This window comes from Mustela putorius, unplaced genomic scaffold (assembly GCF_011764305.1).
Source record: "Mustela putorius furo isolate JIRA1106 unplaced genomic scaffold, ASM1176430v1.1 tig00003858_pilon_pilon_pilon, whole genome shotgun sequence".
In the NCBI taxonomy this organism is placed as follows: domain Eukaryota; kingdom Metazoa; phylum Chordata; class Mammalia; order Carnivora; family Mustelidae; genus Mustela; species Mustela putorius.
In genome coordinates, this window is record NW_025422010.1 from 31,723,579 (window position 1) to 31,741,003 (window position 17,425).

Sequence of the window (17,425 nt, forward strand, 5' to 3'; positions counted from 1 at the left end):
ACCGATTTCTCCAGCCATGTCAATGGCCAATACAGTGCAAGGTTCAGGACCGAGAGAAAATACTTGGTGGCAAGTTTGGAGTTGTGCCCTTGTCCTTCCTTGATTGTGGTCCCTGCCTCCTCTGCCTCCTTCTGTAATGCCTCACAGTGGTTCATGCCCCTACCCCAACTCAGGACAAGTGGCCTCAGTCCCCTCCTGTCAGGGAGGAAAGGGGGAATTTCTGTTGCATCTGGAGACTAGGGCCAATCCCGCCCAGAAACCAAAAGAATGGGTTTGCAATGGAGATTTTCAGAGACACACCACAAGGTGTTTCACAGTGTGGCAGGGGACCTCCTTTCTCTGCCCCATCATCTCCCGGAAAGCACTCCCTACAGCTTAAGTTCCAACCCAGGACCCGGGTAGCACACGGACCCCACAGAGAGAAGGACCAAGCTATCGCCAGTGAGCCAGCGAGGCACAGCTGGCCAGATTCCGAGAAGCACAGACCACTGAAGAAGTCTTGTTTTTGTTTTTGTTTTTGTTTTTTTAAACTGTGCTTTATTTAGGGCTAAGCTGGAGAAAGCGTCATCCAATAGTTACAGAAGGTTACAAGGAGTTTTAGGGAGTTGAGTGTGAAAAGAGCAGTTGTACTGAACTGCGGCTGTTTTTTTTTTTTTTTTTACAACATCTGGACATCCTAAAAGGAGGAGCCAAGAGAAAGAAAAAGAAAATTTTAAAAAATGATAATTAACCAACGAAATAGACAGAAAGAAAGGAAAGGCAGGAGGCCTAAGAGGAACCAGACAGTTGTTCGTCTAAAGCAAAAAAAAAAAAAAAAAAAAAAAGGAGGGGTTGGTAAGTCCGAGAGCCCCCTGGCCTCCAAATGACCTGGACATCAATGAGAGGAGGGTATCAAGGCAGAATGCCAAAGCAAGTCTTCCCAACGGTGCAAATAAATTATAATAAATATGTTATACTTTAAAATATATGTGTTCTTAAATAATTCAGTGTTTTTTTCTGATTCTGAGTTTTTTTAAGCAATGTCTTTTTAACTGCTCTAAAGTCATTTACCAAAGATAAATATCGTGCTTTCATTAAATAGTTTTCCTTGTTTTTTTCTCTATCATTACAATTAAAAGTCCTACAAAATATGCAAATTTATTTACAGAAAAACAGAGCCGGCATCATTTAAACATCCCTGTTTTTCAAAATTCCTTGTAAACAGTTTCAGAAATTCTTCAAAGATTGTTTATTTTTCTCTCTCTTGTTTAAGGTTTTTGTGTGTGTGTGTGTTGTTTAGTTGTTTTACGATGAATTTCCCAGGTCTCCCTTGCCCGGAAAGTCTCTGGAGCAAGCATGGAAGGCGAGTGAAGCGGCAGGTGTCGAGGGCTTGCGGAGAGCGGGCGAGCGCGCGCAGCTCCGGAGCGAAGCAGGCGAGGGCGGGCGGCGGGCCTTCCAGCGACGGCGCGGCCCCCACCGGCGCGGTGAGCGGCCGGGAGACCGCAGGTCTGGGCGAGTCCGGCCAGGCCCTCGGGGTGCACGGCGTCCGACAGCACTCGCGGGGAGAAGGGATCGATGCTCAGTCTAAACTCTACAAAAGTACAGTCCTACAACATCTGGGATTTTAGCAGTAACGCTAACTTCTATAGGTTTTTTTTTCCTTTTTTTTTTTTTTATTTTTTGCTTTCCTCTAATTTTTCTTCTATTATATAGGTATTTTAAACTTCTCCTTTTTTAAAATTCTGTACAACTATTATGATTTTAAGAGGGGGAAGAGTTAGAAGCATTTACAGACTTTTCACAACAATTCTCTTGCCTTGTAAGTCCCTTTTTTCCCCTCCTTGTTTCCTCACACTTCACGGTTAATGAGTTTTAATATTTTTGTTGCTTTCCCCAAATATCCACCAATTTGTTCATCTTAACAGCTCCATCCAGACATATAATACAGAAAACCATAGGAAAGTGTCATAGACTTGAATGAGGGTAATCAAAGCGCCTCTCAAAGTATCAAAGAACTATTATCTTGCTGTTTTAAAAGCATTGAAGCATTATTTTTCCTTTTTTTTTGTTTTTGCTTTTTTTTGTTTTTTTTTAAATTTTTTTTTATTACATTTTTTCATAGAATCGCTCTAAGCTGTTTCAAGAACAGCCACGAGGCAGGAAGGAGGTTCTCCTCCATCCCCCTCTATTTGACATAGAGCTACACAGCTGCAATAAAAAGTTTGGTCCTTTGGTCCCTAAATAGCTAAAGGAATGACAGATAGAGATGCTCAGCAGCGGCCTCCCAGCCGCCCCCTGGGGACCAAGCCCCGCCACACCGCTTGCCCCAGCCTGCCTCAGGCGCCCACGGGCTGGAAAAGCCCCAGGGATCGGTAAGCAGCGTCTCTTCCCACTTCCCAGCCCTTCGGCCTCCCCATCTGGTCTCAAGTTATTTTGTTTTAAAGTTGCCTTTTTTGTTTTTTTTTTTTTTCTCATTTTTCTTCATCTTCTTGGGTCATATATATTTTCCCCCAAACACGTGCCCTCTGAACTCCACAGACGCTATACTTTCCTTGAAGAAATGTTACAGTCACAGAAAGTGTCTGGAGTCTTCAGCTTGATTGATATTGGCTGATATGTCAAAGGTGTCATCCAACAGTTCTCATTTATAAATATATATAGAGAGAGGTTTGTTTTTTAATGTAGCCCGTTCAGCATCCTGCCCTAAAATGAAGAAAATCAGGGCTGATTAAGCCAAGAGAGGAAACACAAAATGCATCCAAACACCAAAAGGACCCTGCCTTGGGGAGCTCTGGGGGATGGTGGGAGGGAGGGGAGAGACCAGTATGAGAATTAGTCATGATCATGATACATAAAAAAGAAATTGACTCTTCTGTTCAGAGTAAGAAACCACTGGAGGTCTAGTGGTGATGACTGTAGCTGAGGTTTGGTTGTTGGGAGAGGGGTCTCGATTTGGGTTCCTTTCGAGTTCTGGAATGGGGGGGTAGCTGGATCTAAGGGAAGAATTTGGGACTGTGGGATATGAATTCACAATTAAACCGATGTCTGAGGGATCTAGCCCAGATACAATATGTATACAGAAGCCTAGCAAACAAGACAGCAAAAATCTAGCAACCTAGCCCCCTCCTCCCCAGCTTGAGGAAAAGAAGCAAGACATCCGTGACATGAATTTTGCTGAACCCTTGCCCAGTTTCCAGCCAACCGCTTCTTTCCCAAGGTCAGTAACTATTTGCGAGGCTATGTATATATATGTATATCTGGATATATGTGTAGAATATATTCACCTGCACATATGTGGATATACATGGATATGTGTGTATGTATATGCATAGATACACACATACACACACACACACACATAATATTTTTCTCATACATGCCAGGGAATTTAGAGGAAATTCGGAACTTCAAGGGAGCGGATGGGAGAACCTAAAAAATGTTAGAACGGATTTCATCATCAAGCTCAGATAAATTAACTCAGTTCTTGATTTTGTTTTCAATGGTGACTTTTCATTTGTTTTGTTTTGCTTTTAAGGAAAAAAAATCATGATCTGACTAGAATCAGAAGGAGAATGCTTAATCATCGTGAATTAACAAATGAGACTCATCTCCATTATAGCAAGCAGCTTCCACTTATACATGGGGGTGACTGGTTACATTGAGAAAGTTAGAACTGCAAAGCCCCCAGTTGAGGGGACAACGTCATGCGTATATCAATCCATGCTGGCAGGTTTTTCACACTGTTGATTCAACAAACAGCAAACCGTACACAGCAGTCTAAACAATTACAACACCAAAGAAAATAATAATAAAATTAAAAAACACTTGTCAAGGACCCTTTTTCAGTTGTAAACAAAAAGGTGCATTTTGCTTTTGTCAGTACTGTTTTTTCCAAACCAACCAAAAAGTCCCCCCCCCACCCCCAGTCCCCCGCCTCCCCGCCCCACATTTAATTTAGCAGAGGTGGCTACAATACAAACCTTACAATAGTTACCAGGCTCTCTCTCAGAGGCCTCTGGCTTTGTACTCTAGGTTTTTTTTTTTTTTTTTTTGGTTTAGAATTTTTTTTTTTTTTTAATCATTCTGTTACAGTAGAGATTTTGGTTTTCGTTTTCGTTTTCATTTTTCCTTTTGAAGTGAGATTTAAAAATAGCCTAACTGGAAAAAGACCAGACCTAGGAAAAGTGTCAATTGAAAAAGGCCCCCAAATTTCTAGAAAAAAATAAAATCACAATATTTTCAAGTGCAAGGAAATCAACCACGCATAGATTTTTTTTTAAGATGTTTTCCTTATTTTTAAGAAAAAAAATAATGGTTTGCACAGTTAAGTGATCCCATGTTCGATCATTCAGGAATTCATCTTTATTTTTACTATTTTTTTTTTTTTGGTTCTTTTGTTTTGTTTTTTTCTCTATGTGACATCTAGAGAAGCATCAAAAACGCTGAACAAGAAAAACCAAACAACAGAAAGTAAAACCACTGCAAGCACCAAGAACAAAACAAAAATGAGCACAGCAAAAAAGATTGTGGCAGCACAAAAGTCAAGAGAATGCACGTGTGATCATGACGGGCCAATCATCAACTGATACAACATCCAAGAAAAACGCTCCAATCACAGCACCTCCACGAAACTTGACGGCAATTGTCATGCAACCGATTCTTAGCCTTGTTACATGACGCCATCATGTCACACTGTGAACTTTGAGTTGATTTGAACTTACGGATGGGGGACTGTTTTCTCCACTCTCATGTGATTACGTGAACTTTATTCCTAGCTCAGCGCGAGACTGTGGTGGATTTGACTGGCCCTGGTTGGGTTGTTGGAATTTGATTGAATGACAAAAGAAGAAAAGATTTTTATATATATTTATATATGTAGAGAGAGAGAGAGAGAGAGAAAGAAAGAGAGGACAAGAGAGTGTGGGCAAAGGGGAGGGAAGAGGCAGGGGGAGGTCGGGTGGGGTCGGGGACTGTGGGAGGGCAGGGACGGTTGGGAGGAGGATGAAGAAGGGCAAGGAAAGGTTAAAACAAAATCAAAAGGAAAAATATTTATACAGCACCAGACCACAGCATCAATCTAAAAGCTCTGATGAAAGAACAGCAGTCAAATCATAAGAGAACCGAAAAGAACTCAAAGGATGGAGGAAGCCGGCAGACAAACGACATGGGCACATCAACACACACACACGCACACACATACGCACACACGGTTGTATATGCAGACACATGGTACACTGTGAACAGTAGCAGAACCTCACACAGGGCCACTAAGGGCATCCATCATGCGTCAGGGACAGGAGGAGGGGCGTGGGCAGTTTGGCGAGAGGGCTAGGAGAAACTAAAACAGCCCCTCAAACCACCGTGGCCAGCAAGCAGATCAGGCAGCACACTCTCTGCTTTGTATCACCTTCGATTATACAAGGCGGGGGGGGGGGGGGGGGCATGCTCTCCACACCCCCCACCCCAGCCTCCTGTGGCCTCAGCCTGTGGACCAGCAGGGGGAGCCTGTCAGGGTCACCCTGAAGGCAGGGCAGATCCAAGGCTGGCTACAGCGACTTGCATCCGGGGAGCCCAGCCACTCAGTCCTCCCGCCCCAGTGGTCCCACCTTGCTCCCCAACCCCAACCCCAGAGAAGGGCCTCGCTGCTGCAAGAGCACCCACTGTGTGAGGTTACGGGCCTCTCCTCTTCTCCTATGCTCAACCCTCATGTCTTAGAACCTTCAGAAAATGAACACACTCAGTTTGGAGATGGAGAGTAAATCATATCCGTGTTACTGGAATTCTATGGATACCCCTCGGCATTGCTGATTTCCTTTCACGGTCAGCTCATACCCTTCCCTTTGCTCCCAAGGTGGCCGGCCAACGTGGCCAAAGTGATGCTGCTTCCAGGCACGTAAAGCCTTTAGAAGGCTCCGCGGTGCTGACCATGGAAGGGCTGGATGGAAGCCTATTGAGCACCCTGCAGGGTGGGTAGTGTGAGAAAGGACAGTCCATCAGGGAGGGGAGTGCTACGGCCCTGGTCTCCAGGCTCTGCGGCTGTCTCTTCTGGTCTGCAGCCCTCCCCTCTATCTCCTCCTCCTCCATTCCCTACACTCCTGCCTGTACATCTTTCTAGACTACCCCATGTCACAGGCCTTCACCTGCCGTCTTTACTGGGGGAGCCCTAGGTGACTGGGGCTGTGTCCCCTTCTCATCACATTTTTCCACCTTGAATTATCTTCTGCCCTCCTCACCACTTCATGGCCCTCTGCCCCAACCTGGGAATTTGGGGGTTCCCAGCCCTACCCCCTGCTCATGGTTCCTGCGGAGCTTGCTCCCCAGCCCCCAATCCCTGAAGCCCCTGTGCCCGGCTCATCTGTCCACCATGCTGCTACACAGCGCAGACTTGCTCTTTCAGCTCTGTGTCTTTCTTCAGGGATTGTGGAAGGGGTGTCTGGGATCTGAAATGTCACTGTGGATAAGCTACCAAGTCGCTGAGGGGTGACTATTTTAAGGACATACCCAGCCTCCAGCTTTGCCTTCACAGAAGAGCTTTTCCTCCACGGACCCCTGCCCACCTGCCCATGCGGGCAGGGCTCTTGCTCTTCCAGCAGCAGGTCTCCTGCACTCAGACCAGGGCCTGCTGCTTGCCCAAGAGGTCCTGACACACCGCCCTCCCCTGCATTCCCAGCCCTTCCCAAATGCAAACCCTTAGACCAACCCAGGAGATCCAATAGGCTGGTCCCTTTGGGTGGGGGAAGAGACCTAAGAACTGAGGAGGACAGGGCCACCAGGTGTCAGCTATGGCAACTGCAACTAAGCAGCCCACGGAGGACCCCACTCCTTTCCCCACCCCCCACTACTGAGCATGTCGTGGGTGCCCATTCCTCCCCACTGGACTAGCTTCTGTGCCCTCCCTCAGTCGGCTTATAGCAGCCCTTTGGTGCCTGCGCTGTCCTGGGTGCTGAAGATCCAAGCTGATCATCACACCCACCTCCTCAAAGCGCCACATGGGGAACTTCTCATACACACTCTTGCCCCTCACACACACACAGGCTTGGCCCAACACACAAACACACTGTCACACTCATTCAACTCCTTGGGAGCCTCCCCAAGGCTCTGTACGTGCACAGCTGACTAGCTGACTATTCTCTTTATTAGGGGACAGCTGGACCCCAGCCTGCAGGGGTGACCCCTTGTTGGCCACTCTCTCAAAGATCCTCACAAAGCACAGTCCCAAGAGGTGGCAGCAGGGTCACTGACCAGCAAGGGGGGCTTGAATCAGGCCTGGGAAGCTCCAACTCACGACCTGGGAGAGGAAATTATTGTCAGCTGAGCCAATTCAGATGCCAGGTTCTAAACACAGCTGGGCTCCAGCCAGAGACGGCCCAGATCCAAAGTCACCGCCCAGCCCCATGCAGGTCAGGCCCAAAGCACCCGCACCTACACAGCTCAGAGCAGACACCGTGCAAAGCACAGCTCAGAGCAGACACCGTGCAAAACGCACTCAGAGCCACAAACCCAGGACCCAGAAGAGAGAGGACTCCCACTGAAGTCAGACACACTGCTCAGTGTCCTCCAACCACAGAACCACAGTGCTGGGAGTCTGTGACCCTGCTCTCAGCTTGGGGCCCAGTGCGTGCTACTGATCTCTGTGGCAGGACAAGGGACTTGGGTATTCTGCTCACTGGCTATGGCCCTGGCCACAGTGTTGCCCAGTCTTTCCACCTTTGCTTCCTCCCTCTTTGTTTCCTGGTGAAGATTTATTGGAGAAACCCCCACCTTAGTACAAGGTAATGAGCCCAAGCAGCCAGAGGAGCAGGGGTGTCAGGGGAACAAGGAGTGGGCGGGGCATCACAATGTCAGAAGACATCAGGATTTGGGGAGCCAACCTGACACTACCCAGGCCGCACATTATGGAACCAACACCCAACTGCGCTCCCCACGGCTGCTCTGCTGGGGCCCCCTCCTTCCCTAGACCTGCCACACTTTTGTCCTGACCTGGCTCTGGCCGCCATGGTGACTTCGCCTTCACCACTGCAGGTGGTCAGCCAGGCCCTGAGATCCCTCCACCCCACAACCCCTTAGCTCCCGGCTATGGTTTGTCCCTCCACTGGCCCTGCTCAGGTTAGCCCTGCTCTTCTGAGCCTCTAGGACTCATCCTTTACCAGGCTGTAAAACGGTGGGGGTTTTTAGCTGCTTTGGCACGCTGTTTCCTCCACTTCTCGCTGCAGTCCCCGAGTCTGCGCCTTGTCTCAGCACCTCCTTCTGCTTCGGCCTCTAACAGTCTTAAGTTGGAAAGCCTGAAATCACCTTTTGTTAAAATGCTGTCTAAATGGATTAAAGGTCAACTTTATTTGTAGGAGTTCTGTTATGTCATAATTTTCTAGAAGACTGCTTAAGAAGAGAGGAGCCCAGAGAAGTGAGATGTCATGACATTCCCCCTCAGATACTCAAGACAAGACTCTGGAGTGGGAGAGTTGGGGTGAGGATAACGGGGTGGGGGGTTGGGGACCATTCTTCTTACGTAAAGGCACTTAGGAGCACTGTATCTGGAATGAAGCTCCAGCTTCAAATCATGGCTCTACCACTCAGTAGCTGATAGGCAAGTAATGTAATCTTTTGTGCTCCATCTTTAAAATGGGAATAAAGACAGAGCAGTCACAGCGATACAGCTGCACTATGGACTTGTAACCCGTAAGAACTATGCCTCGTGTGCTCTTAAGCACACATGAAGTCTGGGTTCCCGGCTGTCTTGTCTTGGTTTTCCCTTGGGGAAGAACCCCTCTGTATTCTAAACCACGCCTCTCAAGCCCTCACTCCAACTACCAGTGTCGGCTACTTCTACCCCGTGGGCCACTTCTTACCTTCTGTCCCACACAGCAAATCTGCCTTACTTAGCCCTTCCCCTGGGAATTTCTCTGATCTACAGGTCTGATCTATCCTTGCTTGGGTTTTACTTGCATGTAGGTCTAGGAGGCTAAGACAAGATGCTTTCACGAGAGACACAAAACACACCCACAGGGGCCCCTCAGTATCTCAGGGCATGGCCCTGAAGCACACCCCGTACTAAAAAATCCTCTGATGACTCTAACACCTTGGTTTTATTTATGTAGAAATGGAAGTCCAAGAGATTGTGCCTTCGTGGCAGAGCTAAGTTTATCTATGATAAAAGGCTCTCTGTCCGGAAAGGGCTGCTCTTACTGACTGACCCCTAACTCCTACGGAAGTGCACCCCCTTGCAGACTGCGTCCTGTGGTCTGTGTTTGCTGAGCCCAGAAGCTCATGCAGGCAGGATGGTGACCCCCTCATCTCTGCAGGCCAGCACCAAGCCCAGTGCCAGTCTGGGAAGGTGCCACACTCTCAGTGAATGCAGGTGTATGCATCTTCACAGGAGCCAGAGATGGGCAGGGCGGAGAGCTCAGGGGTCAGGAGAGGTGGCTTTTGCTTTATCAGTCTTGCAGAGAGCAGAGGCTCAGCACCCTCTCTGAGAGAAGTGAGAGCTGCTGCTCCTGGGTGGCTGGAGGGTGTCCTGCTGATAGGGGTGGGGTTTGAGAGGAGACTAGGAAACTGAAGATCTCCCTCCCAAACTCCAGACTCTGAACCTCCACGTGAGTGGCTAGCTCTCATGTGCAGGGCCCATTCTTTTTCCCCAACCCTTCCTCATCTCGAGTCACGGTAACTCTGTTCTTCCAGTTTCTGGGGCCAAAAGCTGGGGGTCATCCTTGACTCCTTCTGTCACACCCTCCTCCAATTCATTATAAAAGGCTTCCTGGCTCTGCCTTCCAAAAACACCGAGAACACAACTCCCTCGTACCACCCTGGCTGCTGCTGTCCCGGACTGAGTGGTCCATGCGCTAGACTTCTGCTGGGGCTCCTATCAACACAGCAACCAGGGATCGCTCTGACTTGCAATAGGTTCGCCACTCTTCTACTCAGAGCTCTGCAGCAGCTCCCCAGCGCCCACTCCCTTAGCCTATACAATGGCTGCCAGTGGTGGTCCTCCTCACCTCGGGATCCCCTCTCCCGCCATGCCCCCATGCTTGCTCCCCTCCAACCCCCTTGTTCTGCTATTCTCCACCACACCGCCCCGCCCTCTCTTTGGAGCCTTTGCACTGGCTGTCCCTTCAGATGAAAGACTCGCTCCTCCAGATGCTGGCATGGCTCCCTGTCTCACCTGCTCCAAGTCTTTCCTTGAATGTTACCTACTCAACAAGGCCCACCGTAACTACCTGATTTAACTGTAACTAACATTTCTGACACACTGTATAATTTACTCTTTGGTCATATGTGTTTGTTTATTGTCTGTCCCTCCTTCTAAGGATGAGGGTTCTTGTTAGTCTTATTCGGTGCTGAGTCCCAAGTACCTAACAGTACCTGGTGCACAGTACTGCTGATGGAAGCAGAGGGATAGAGGACTGGGAGACCTGCCTCTGGCCTGTGGGTGAGCTGGGCCTATAGGAGTGCCCAGCAGTGTGGGATATCAGGCTGAAGGAGGGCTGGGCACATCTCCCCACCACCACCCCCTTTCCCAGGAAGCTGCTTCACCCAGGGGAACAAGTGGCCTGGAAGAGAAGTAGCCCAGTGTGTCTCCAGCCACAGGGCAAGACCCAGACTGAGCAGGAAGGGGTGACAACTGCCCACTCATCAGAGCCTGCAGTAAAGCAGACAGGGTAAGTGGCCCCAGAGCTAGGCCATCACCCTCCTCAGCTTCTGCCCCAGACTGGCTGAGCTACAAAGAACTGGAGGGGCGAGGAGGTCAAGTGTCTAAAGGCCACCAGCCTTCAAGGCAGGAGACATAGAAGGAGAGAGCCAGAGAGTCTAGGAGAAGGCCCCAGGAGACGTGGACAGCTCCCCCTCCCAAACTCTCCCAGTACTAAGCTTGCCACAGGCTCGTCACAGGCTCACCCCAGGGTCTTCTGGCAAACAGGACTGCCAGTGCAGACCTCCTTGATGCACGGCCCAGGCCTCGCCCCACCTTCTCAGAACGGTTCCCTCACACCTGCTTCTCCTGGCTCTGCAACAGGGGGATGGCCACGCCCATTTCTGCCGGATGTCCACAGCTCTAGGCCTGCCCCCAGGCATCGGGTGAGGAGCAGGTCGAGCTGGGCGCAGCGGGTCCAAGGCAAGCGAGGGTCCAGTTCAGGAAGGCCAGAGGAGGCGGCGGGTCCGATCGGTGCCCCTTCTCCAACCCCCCGTCCCCGCGCCCCGGCCGCCCCCGGTTACCTGTGCGAGTCCTGGTCTCCCCCGGGGGACGCTCCCGCCGGCGCTCAGTATGGGCGATTGGCGTCTTTGGGCCGCTTCAGCTGCACCTTGAGCCTCTTCATGCCGATCTGGAAGCCGTTCATGGCCTGGATGGCGGTCTGCGCGCTGGCCGGGTTGTCGAAGCTCACGAAGCCTGGCGAGACACGAGGGACGAGGGCCTGGGTTTCCACGGGGCCGCCCCGGCGGGGTGGGGTGGGTGGGGAGAAGGGCGGGGCCCGGGGGCGGGGCGGGGCGGAGCTGGCGGCGGCCCCTCCCTGCGCTCCCGCCGCACCTCGGGCAGGAGGGGGGCCTCGAGGCTCCTCCCCCCACCCGGGGCCCCGCCCCGGCCCGGCCTCACGCCCCCCACAGCCCGCGAGCGCGCGGCCCCTCCCGGGGGTGGGCGTGTCCGGGGCTCCAGGCCTCGCCGACCCGCGCCTCCAGGCCGGGCCTCCCCAGCTCCACCGCGGCTTTGGGCGGCGCCACTCTCCTGGGCGCCCTCGCCCCCCACCCCGGGCCGGCCCCGGCACCTCAGCCCTCTACTTCGGTGGGAGGGCGGACACACCTGCGGGTGGAGGAGTTTATTGGACACTGTCCTCCCTGACAGGAGGGGGCCTGGCAGCGGGAGGGCACAGGGTGCCGGCCTGGGGAGAGAGAGGAGTGCGAGGGGGAGGGAGGGGGGCACCCCGGAGAAAACCTCTCCACCGCCTTTTCCAGCCGCCCCCCCTCGCGAGGGCCGCCTGACCGTGGGGGAGGGCAGAGGCTGACAGTCCTCGCGGCCCTCCGCCCCCCTCCCGGTCCTTGGCGAGGCTGCCCCGAGCCAGGCTCCTGGCGGACACTTGCCTAAATCCAGTCGGACTGGCAGGAACCCACCACTTCAAGTCCAAGGGCGGTCGGCACCTCCCTTTTATTTAAAATTCCAAGCCCTGGGAGCAGGTGCTCTTGCCCTGGATTCTAAGAGAGCACCAATTGACGCATCCCCTATGAACCCCTCATGGTATCTATAATAACAGTAGTAGGGCAAATTAACGCTATTAGTAAAAGTTAGTTGAGAGCCTTCTCTGAGGCCTAGGCAATGCAGAAGTGCTCGGTCACTCTTCCCAACATTCCAGAAAGAGATACAGAACCATCTATGGCTTCTGAAACAAGTAGTTCCCAGCTGGGGATGGATACGAATCTGAAAGTTAGTTTAAAAGTCACCCTTTGGGAACTTTGAATGCATCTCCTTATAGAGACTATATTTCACATCAGCATCTCCTAAACTGGCTCTAACCCGTGCTCCTGAGAAAGGGCCTTCTGTGGTCAGGCTTACCACTGTGCCCCTCCAGGGCAGTTTAAGACACATGAATTAAAAAAAAAGCCCACCTCCCATCCCAAGTTCTCCAGTAAATAAACACTCATAGCTTGGTTTGCCTGGTGTTTCCTGGAATTTATTTGACTTGAGAGGCCCTTTGTCCTGTAAAATGGACTTAGATCCTGCGAATTATGTGAAACTAAGTTTGGCGAGGTTCCCAGGCCATCCTGCAAACGTGTCTCATTTAGGGTGCTTGTCCCCAGATGGCCTCTGGATATATAACTAATAGGTGTACAGACCCCCACAGCAGTAGTAGCTGTTTTCTTGGCTAGTTGTCCATGGTACACTGGGCCTGTCCCAGACCTCTCCCTCACCCTCCCCACATGGTGACTGTCTTTTTACCTCTGACCTATGCCCTGCCTCCTCTGGTCTCTTTCCTCTTTCTCTTGACTCCTTCCTGCTTTTGCTCACATTTGTCACGCTCACTCTTGCAGCCATGAGCCATCAAAGATGGTGTGTGTGTGTTGTGTATGTGTGTGTGTGTGTACACAGTAAGTGTACTCCAGAATGGGTGCGTATGAATTCAGATGGAATCAGTGAGTCAGGCCCAGAGAAACATGAAAGATCTCTGTACAAGTCCATGTGCCAAAACAGGAGAGACTTTGGATGGCCCTTAGCCAGAGAGCTGCGGGAGACATCCTTCCACCTCCTCCTCTCATCCCTTTGGCCAGTCCACCACCCCACTGACCTCTCTGCCTGATGACCACAGTCAGGTCTTCACAGAGCAGAGCAGTTTTCACGTGTGGGACCTGCAGGTCTGTTACACAGCTCTCCCCCAGAATCAGGGGCGCGGTTGAACCAAAGCCTCTCTCTGCCGGGAGAGAGAGCCTCACTGGGTGACACCCCTCTCTCCTCCGCTGGCCCGCCGCAGGCACAGCCCTATCAGCTCAGACTCTATCTCCCCACCTGCCCCCGGCCCTCTGTGGCTCTTCTTGCAGGAAACAAATGTGAGCAAAGCAGGGAGGAGTTGGGAGGAAGATAAAGGGGGCTGGGGATACTAGCTAGGGCAGAGGAGTAAAGGGAAGGACTGCTGCCCAGTGAGGAGAGTGGGGGACCAGAGGTCCTAGAAGGAAGAAGCCCAGCCTTCATAGGAGAGTTTAAAATCTCTGAGAGCTCAGGGGTTGGTAAGTGCTCCAGGCTCAAGGGAACGTTTCTCTCTCAGCTAGTTTTGCTAACTGGTGAGGAGTCAGGGCCGCTGAACAGGGCTCTAGACGCTGTCTCCCATTTTAATGGTTCCCAGGGCTGGGTTCCTTCCCCCAGGGCCTACTCCCCCATCCCTCCCAGCGCTGAGAAGGCTCCAGCCTCCCAGGCTGTGGGAAGCCATGTGGGGAGGAGGCCCTCCTGGTGTGCCCCCAGCCCTTCTCCGACACAGCAACCATTTGTGCTGCATATCAGCTCACAAAGGTTGCAAGATTCTGTTTATGCTCATAAAGAGCAGGTGAGCACTTTGGGGGGCTCACTTTAACACAGGACCACATTTACTCAAAGACAACCCCTCCTTTGGGGTACAAAGGGGCCTCTGGCACCTCCTGAGGGTCTGCTCTGCCACCTCCTGTAACCCTCACACGGCCCCTGAGAAATGACCACCAACATCTTCATTTCCCAAATGAGGACACCGAGGCTCAGAGGTAGATGCCTGCCTGGGAAGGAGCGCAGAGCTCCTTCTCACACTGAAGGCCTCTGGGAGAGTTGCCAAAGCACAGCTGCCAAAGCAAACAAGAAAGAACCCAGGGGGCTTAAGGAGGAAGCACTGGGGCCGGCCGGTGTGGCAGGAGCCCATCTTTCTCTAAGGCCAGTGGACTTTTAGCCCTTGAAGTCTTTCAGGAACTGAAGAAAGAGCCAGAGTAGAGGTATACAGAGGATGATTTCCAGTGGGGGGATAAAACCTTGGTCCTGGAGAAGTTAAATAGGCAAATGGCAGGGCAGACCCCAAGGAAATGCCTTTGAAAAGGTGGGCTGCACAAAAAAAAAAGATGGGACAGCACAAAGGCTTCAGAGCCCTGGGCAGAGCACAAGCCTGCCGGTCCAGGGGGCCCAGTGCTAGGGGTCTGCTAGCAGCCTCTTCTGCCCTCTGCAACATCTGAGCCCTAACATACATAATGGTGATTTGCCAGCACAAACACCGGCCACACAGGGGAGGGGTGCAACTCTATCTTCTTCTTTGGCTTTATTTTCTCACACTCAAAGGGAAAGAAACTGCTAGGATAACATTTCCTGTGGCAGCTGCCAGAGGGGAAGGGACCCAGTTGCAAAGACCTTGACTGCTTTGGGGATCATGCTCTAAAACCTCACACCATTCACGGGTCTGCAAAGTGGGTCAGCTAACAGCAATCTCCTTGCCCTGCGCTTGCTGATGCTTCTACACACTTGAGCGGCCTCCCCTTCACCATTCCAAGCTGTGACCGGGGGTTCCCCAGGCAATCCAGGCCCCTACTCTGTCCTCACAGGCTCAGAAGCTGGGGTTCAACCTGGAGATCTAAGCTTCTGGCAAACTCAGCTCTGGTTCCATGTGTGGCTCTCTGGGGACTGGACTCACGAGTGGATCTAGCCCCATGGGAAGGGCTGACAGAGGCAAAAGAGGAAGCAGGGGAGGGGGCTGAGGGGGGAGTGGAGGGGAGAAGTGTGGGAATGAGGTGGGATTCCAGGAGGTCCAAAGCAAATCCAAACACAGGATGCCCAGTTGAATTCAAATTTCAAATAAATAATATTTTTTTACTATAAGCATCTCCCCAGTATTGTATGGAACATATCACATACAATATTTGGAACATACTTACATACACACAGAATGGATCCATTGTTTATCAGAAATTCCAGTTTAACTGGGCACCCTATATTTTATCTGACAACCAGATCCCGAGATCCTCCCGAGTCCCCTGTCCCATCTCACACCCTGCCCCCACGCGCATTTCCTAAAAGCTGTATTTTCATTCCGTTATTCTCAGGTCAAGGACCTGCCAGCATCTCCCACTGCCTCCATCCCAGAAGCATCCTCATCGGAATGGTCAGCCCTCCCCATCACAGACCCTCCCTCACGGCTGGCGCCCCCTGACCCCTTCTCCCCAAAGCCTCCTGCAGCGTCCTCAGCCACTGTCCTTCCCCTCTTCTCCTCCCGCTCCCGGCCCATTCTCTGGTCCCTCTGGGGCACTCCCTCCCCTTCTGCACGGCTGTGTACATCCACCTGCCTTTCTCTCTGCTCCATTACTTGGTGCCTTGCAGACTTCAGTGCTGCGCAGTAGGCATGATTGTCATCTAAGCTCAGACCTGAGGCTTCCTGAGGGCAGGACCAGTTTGCTCTTCCTGACTCCTCAGCAATGTGGCTCTGGTGGCCTGAGGGAGTGGTGGGGGAAGGAGGGTTCAGTGGATGGTAGGAGGGAATCAAAGAGTGGGGTAGACAGAGAAGGGTGGCGGGGGCAGGACAGAGAGGTGGACAGAGAGGACCAAGGGGCAGGCAGGACGGGAGGGGGGGTCTCAGCGGGGCAGACCCCTCCCCCCCAAGGATCATGCTCCACATCCATCCACCAGGGCCTCTAGGATGGCCAGAGGAGGGGATGCTGGGAGAATGGGCTCGGCTCGATGCCCCCACCACCCTGGCCCAAGGTGACTCCTTCCCCTTCTCCATGGGTGGAAACTGGGCCTTGTGGAGGGCGGGGGAACCTGTCTCTTGGACTGGGATGGGGGCGATGGAGAGCGGTTAGGGGGCAGGGGTGGGCAGGGAAAGCCAAGAAGCGGAGAGAAAAGCAGCAGAGAGAAAAGAGGTGGAGCTGGGGGCTGGGCCTTAGGGAGCACCTGGGGTGGGGGGGGCGGCGATGTGGAGGAGAAGGTTAAAAGCAGTCGGACACCGGACACCGGTAAATTGGTGCGAGCACCGCCCTGTCCTGGGTGAAGCTAGTTGGTTTGTTATCTTTACCCACCAAAGCATTTACTTTGGTTAGTCGCCCGATCCACAAACACTTTCGAGGAGATGACATTACCGAAAGGGAGGAACATCTGCATCAGCTCAGCGTCCCCAAACTCCTGGGGCAGATGGTAGATGAACAGGTTACAGCCCTCGGGCCCTGCGGTGGGGGGGGGGGGCGGGGAGGAGGGATGGCGGGGTGGGGGGAAGAGAGAGACAGAGGAGAGGTGAGCGAGTTAGGCAGCGGCAGCAGGGAGGGGGACAAGGTTGGGGGGGGGGTCTCATCCAAGAGCCAAGGGCGGCCACGGAGGAGTGGGGACTGCTGAGCCCCAGTCTGAGCTCTGGTCCCCGCCCTGCCCCTGGGCAAGTCACTGAACCTCTCTGTGCCTCAGTCACCTTTGCTGTGAAAGCGTCTGTAACAGGGGGCCTGGCAACTCGCTCCAGGGGCGGAGCTGACGCGTGAAGGGGGTCAGCGTGCCAAGGCCCGACCAGCCAGGGAGAGGAGGCGCTGAGGAGAGGCTCGGGGGAGGGAGACCTGAGAGGGTCTGCCCGCCGCCCAGTCAGCCCAGCCCCTGCTCTGGAATCGCCCTGGGGCAGCCATGCCAGTGGTCCTGTGATATGGCTTCACCTCGCCTCCAGCTCCGACCTTGGGGCCACCTTCCTCCACAACCTGCAGCCATCTGGTGCCCCATGGTCCCACCTTCCCCTGCCCCAAACCTCACACTCAGCCCCCATCCCCAGTGCAGAAATCAAGACTTATCTTGTCTCCTCCAGCAGGCTAGGTGCACAGGGTGGGGCTTCACGGCATGGCCCGGTGTTCAGCTGGGGCTCCCGCATGGAGCTCCGCATTCCATGACATGGAGAACAACCCACCACTTCTGCACAAACTACTGGTCAGGGTCCTCTAAGCACTTGAGCTGTATGTTAAGTCACTTAATCTTCCTGCAGCCCTTGGAGGCAAGTGCTATTGTCAC

At 52.5% G+C, this 17,425-nt stretch overlaps 1 protein-coding gene across 48 annotated transcripts in view; it reads right to left on the reverse strand.

Annotated features, from left to right (window-relative positions):
- Nucleotides 1-499: 499 nt before the first annotated feature.
- Nucleotides 500-17,425, reverse strand: part of CELF4 (CUGBP Elav-like family member 4) — a 286,479-nt gene continuing 269,553 nt past the window's right edge. For 12 of the 48 annotated variants that reach the window (XM_045065556.1, XM_045065555.1, XM_045065553.1 and 9 more), the window contains exons 11-13: nt 16,528-16,611; nt 11,185-11,356; nt 500-2,682 (exon numbers count right to left, since the gene is read on the reverse strand). In XM_045065556.1, the coding sequence (XP_044921491.1) occupies nt 11,229-11,356; nt 16,528-16,611 (212 nt within the window). In that variant the 3' untranslated portion in view covers nt 500-2,682; nt 11,185-11,228. The other 36 variants (XM_045065568.1, XM_045065567.1, XM_045065564.1 and 33 more) reach the window with 7 other exon arrangements.